At 46.5% G+C, this 4935-nt stretch overlaps 1 protein-coding gene across 1 annotated transcript; it reads right to left on the reverse strand.

The window, feature by feature from the left end:
- Positions 1-78: 78 nt before the first annotated feature.
- Positions 79-3680, reverse strand: SARC_12987 (hypothetical protein). Its single transcript, XM_014292895.1, has one exon. It carries the CDS (start codon positions 3309-3311, stop codon positions 1053-1055), a length of 2259 nt encoding a protein of 752 aa, XP_014148370.1. The 5' UTR covers positions 3312-3680; the 3' UTR covers positions 79-1052.
- Between the last annotated feature and the right edge of the window lie 1255 nt (positions 3681-4935).

The raw sequence follows: 4935 nt of genomic DNA on the forward strand, positions 1-4935 counted from the left end.
CACATACACATACACATACACACACACACATATATATATATATATATAAATATATATATATGTATACATGTATATATGCACATATGTATATAAGTATATATGGTATCTATATTGATTTATGAGAATCATAATTCACGAGTCTTCACAGACTCTGTAGCATTCATCCCGATGCACACAGTGTACTCTTGCTTGGACTGCCTCAGCAATAGGTTGGGGCCACTGTTTATTTGATTACAAACATTCTGTTATGAACACAGACATGGCCCTTTGACCACGTATACTTATCAATTGGTCGTCATCAACCCCTATTGCGAAAGACATATATTCGACAATAGCCATGAATCTAACATATCTCGTCCACAGCCAACTATTGGTACGAATGTGTGCATATTGTCTGACCACTGGGTATCTCTCTTTGGTCCGCATAGGCGCGGTGGGTTTGCGACACAATGTTGCGTCAACAGGTGCTTGATGCTTCTCAACGAGCTAAGTAGTGTAAGCCTAGTACATACGCCTGTGCCTATACAAACTCTTTGTATATGCGCATAACAGGCTCTACGCTTGATATACACAACATCGCATCTCGGTATTATCGATGCACGTACTGGGCATTCCCGAGCGTGCTGCTCTGCCCGTGCTGGTATTGAGTAGTTCTATATATAGAACACTCGCAGGATATAAGGGATTCGCCAGATTGGATACCAAAAGATAACGCAGACACAGATGGATGTGTGCATCCCGCTGCTTAATAAGGGCCGAGTGGGCTGGGATGGGACAAAAGACATGCCCCGATCTACTGACCTGCACGCATTCAGCTAAACGCTTGGGCAAAACGGGTACGTCATAAGCGATCGCGCCAGCCCATCCATGTATTGCAGATACACATACTCTGCGGATAAATTCATATATTGTATGGACTCCATGGGAGATACGCGCCCACCACATGAGGCATACGGTGTGTGCGGTTAATTGCTGCTACAACCACGGTGAAAACGCCTATGCTATGTGACTGAGGGGGTTCTTTAGGATCGATACTCTCCGCACGCCCAGTCCTAGTACTCGACCACCATGGCCGGGCTGAACAGGAACTTGTTGTACCCGTGCTCTGCCATGCACTTGTGGATGCTGTGGTGTTCGCACTCCTTTGTCTCCGAATCGTACCTACACATCTTCATACTCTCCCGTCTATAAATAGAAAGCCCACCGAAACACGACCCCACATAGTACGGCGCATCGTGCGGGTCGTGTGCCACAAACTGGTGCGCCCTGAAGTTACCGTTGTGGAACACATCGTCTCTAAACGCCAACGAATCATAGAACCTCCCCTCCACGGCCCAGTAGTTAGTCTGTAACGTGTTAGCCGCAGCAGCCCGAGCCCGCACCGCCTGTAGGTACAGGCTGGAGATGGCATTCGCGAAGCTGCTCTCTCGCCCGTGCGAGTGCACTCGCTTCATAATCATCTGGGCCAGGCGGATAGCCGCCTCGGCGTGTACCGCACTGGTAGCATCGGCTATCACATCCCCCGCGGCCTTGTGTTGGGGTGTGTCTGTGCTGGTGGTCTTTTTGTTGTGCACGCGCGTGCGTTTGGCCTTGTCCTCCTCTAGCTGACGTAGGGCATCCAACACTTCCTTATTCACCTCGACTTCCCCATTAACCCCCCCAGGCTTCTCACCCGTCTCCGCGTCAGCGTCCCCCACACTGTCTGCATTGTCTGCCCCACCGGCGCCACTGTCCTCTGCCCCACTATTTACCCCACCCCCTTCCGGTACAAAGAACATGCCTTCCATCTCCGCATCGGGCGTGGCATCGATGATATCCTCGAGTATGTACTTCGTCATGCCGCTCACCTCCATAGCGTGCCTGAGGTTCTTAATCAGCGCGCCTACCCCCAGCTTCTTCCAGTCCCCCAACTCGTCCACATACACAAAGAACGGGTAGTGGTTCGCAATAGAACTCAGCGCATGCACAGTCTCGATGTACTCGACCGTTCCATTGGGCATCGTATCGACAATCTTCTGCAGATGATCGGGCCTCACCCGCATACGCCGTGTGGCTGATTCCATGGCCCTCGCCCCAGCCACACCCTGCACCAACTGGGTCACGGGAAGGCCTCCAGAGGGGGTGTACGAGTACTTGACCCCTCTCTGTTTCTTCACACGCCCGTTAGCACACACCATGTCCCACTCTAACGGAAACCCAGAGTCCCGCGTACCCAGCCACGGGTGCGGGTGGGTGCTGCTTAATTGTCCACCCCCAGATCCGGGTGCATGGGAGTCACTGTTACTCATACTATCCCACAGGGAGTTTGCGCGGTCGCTCTCACTCTCGACCACAATCCCCTGAGAGGCTGCCGATGCCCTGGCTTTCTCAGTTTTCTCGTTGGGTATGTAGAACTTGGGCAACCCAAACGAGTGCGCTATGCCGTCTTCATCCCACCCATCCTTGTTGTCAAAGTCCAATACAAGCACATAGTCTGTGTCCTCATACTCAGAGTTGGTAGCAAGCTCCAGCATGTATAGATTGCGTATCAGCGCCATACGTTTGAACCTGATATGGTCCACATTCTTACCTATCTTGGTATCAAACTTGAACTCGCTCGCAATGATACGCACGTGTTCATTGCGCAGTCGCCAGTCCTTGAGCAACTGCGGAGTACTATCGTTGGAATCGTTCTCCACCACCAGGATCTTATAAGTACCGAACATCTCGCCGAGCTTCTGCACCCGTCCCGTTATGTCTCGGTTTACGGTCGAATTACCGGCATTTCGCACCAGCCCTACTATCACGGCCTTAGACTTCTCCATCTCGCCATACCCTTCCCACACGCACTCGTCATAGTCATACGGCTTGGCCTTTCCAGGGCCTCTCTGCCGTTTGTGATGGATAGTACCCACATCAAAAGGATTGTCGGGTATCTCTACTACCACTTCTTGCTCAGCTTCTCCCCCGTTCATGACAAATTCGTCTTGGGCTTTCGAGCCTGAAAGAAACGTTTTGAAGTACTCGCCCCATTCTTCTTTATCTATACTACCCCTACTGTCGGTATCTCTAACTCTATTACTGGTACTGTATATTCTACCCGTATCTGCATTCTGTGGATCCCTCCCACTTTTCCCACCGTCTCCTAATGCATCCGCATTAGATTGGGAGACTATGCATACGCACACGCCTATCACAAACACAAGCATGTACACCATTAAGCCACCCCTGCGCTTTATGCGGATGTTAAAGCTGGTTGCCGCTTCTTTTAACTGCACTAAGGGGGATTGAGACACCATGGTGATGTGCGCCCGTTCTCTCGTACTTTGCATGTGTAGTGGTTTTGTGAGCTGATTAGAATATACGACTCTCCGTGAATGTGTGAATGCACACACCCGAGTGTAGTTGGTACAGCTGTATCAAATGTGAACCAGTATCTAGCATTTACTGTAGTGTATGAATATATCACCCCGCCCTGTCTGTCTGTCTGGTTGTTGGAGTGTCTCTATACTCGTACGTGTGTGTGCACGCGATCAGTAACAACCACCTGAGAACACTGACATTCGCGTTGTAACCCCTTCGCACCGTGTTGTAAGGGTCTGAGTCCTGTGTTACTTGTGGTCACTCACTCATATACATACAAAGTTCGCCACTCGCCACCCTATTAACAGCTGTATCACCTGTGTTATATGCACTCGTCGCACTTGTCCCGACGTGTGGCCTATCGTGTGCTAGTTTTAAATACAGATCTGAGCAATGACACGTCACAGTTCACACCTCGGAGCCCGGTACAGGCTGGGCCGCTGGATTGAACTTTATATTGAACTAAAATATAATGTTTTACCGTGTAACACTGGTCACTGTGATGATATGAATTGGCCAGTCAAACCGAGGAAATATATATCTATTAATATCTTCTAATCAAGTAGCAGTGTAATTTAGGTTTATTAATACAATCCAATTAAATAGAAGTATGCGTCATCATTCAATGGAATGCGCTCAAGTAAACTGGTTATCAATCAATCATATTGCATAAACACACTAGTAAATTCTTGTTTTGGGGGCTGAGGCCGGCTGAGCCATTGTGGAACAAACCCTACAACCCTACTTCACATATAGGAAACAATCATGTTGTATTGTTGTTGTTTTATATTTTTTTCAAACAAAAACACAAATTTTATTTTTTTTCTTCAGATGTTAAAAAAATAAAATTTATGAAGGCGTAAATACTAAATATTTATGTAAATATGGAGGTCTCACTTCTTCGATCTTTTTCTATAGAAAATAGAGTATTGTACGACACATATTTTAAAAACATAATCAGAATAGACCAAGAGAGCATCATAGTTGGATCTTGAATGTCTACATAAATATAGCGTTTTAGGCTTTTAGCATTAGGCAGGCTTTAGGAAGTAAATATATACACCTTCGTGACCAGCGTGTGAGTGCAAAGTAGTAGACACTGATTCGTCTTTGAGGCAAGAGTATGACACTAAACACTTATTCAAACTCATCGTGACAACAAAAGTGTGATATCTGTTTATATACGAGTGAATTCTGTTTTTTAAGATACACTCGCAAATACTGTTCATTCCGTGCGTTTGTACGCCATACACACTCGCAAGCTTGACTACCAAAGCGATGAATACATAGTCTGACTGAGAACAAGGGATCAAGGCCTTTTGGAATAGGCAGAGCCTGAACATTACGGTTTGTGGAAACGTAGCGTGCATGTTAAGAGTAGCTGTTTTTATACTATTGTATGTCAATGCAAGTCTTTGTCTCCGTCTGCTGTTACATTATTTTGTGTATACTAATCTATCATCGTAGTAATCTAAAGAGAACCCAAACTTATGTTTAAGTGATTACATGTATATATACCCGTATACACACACATATATATATATATATATATATATATATATATATATAGTGTGTGTGTATATATTATTTATT

This window comes from Sphaeroforma arctica, assembly GCF_001186125.1.
Source record: "Sphaeroforma arctica JP610 unplaced genomic scaffold supercont1.2783, whole genome shotgun sequence".
NCBI classification, from domain to species: Eukaryota; class Ichthyosporea; order Ichthyophonida; genus Sphaeroforma; species Sphaeroforma arctica.

Bases quoted from the DNA above. Each gene is read 5' to 3' on its own strand.
- SARC_12987 (XM_014292895.1), bottom strand. From the start codon at position 3,311: ATGCAAAGTACGAGAGAACGGGCGCACATCACCATGGTGTCTCAATCC.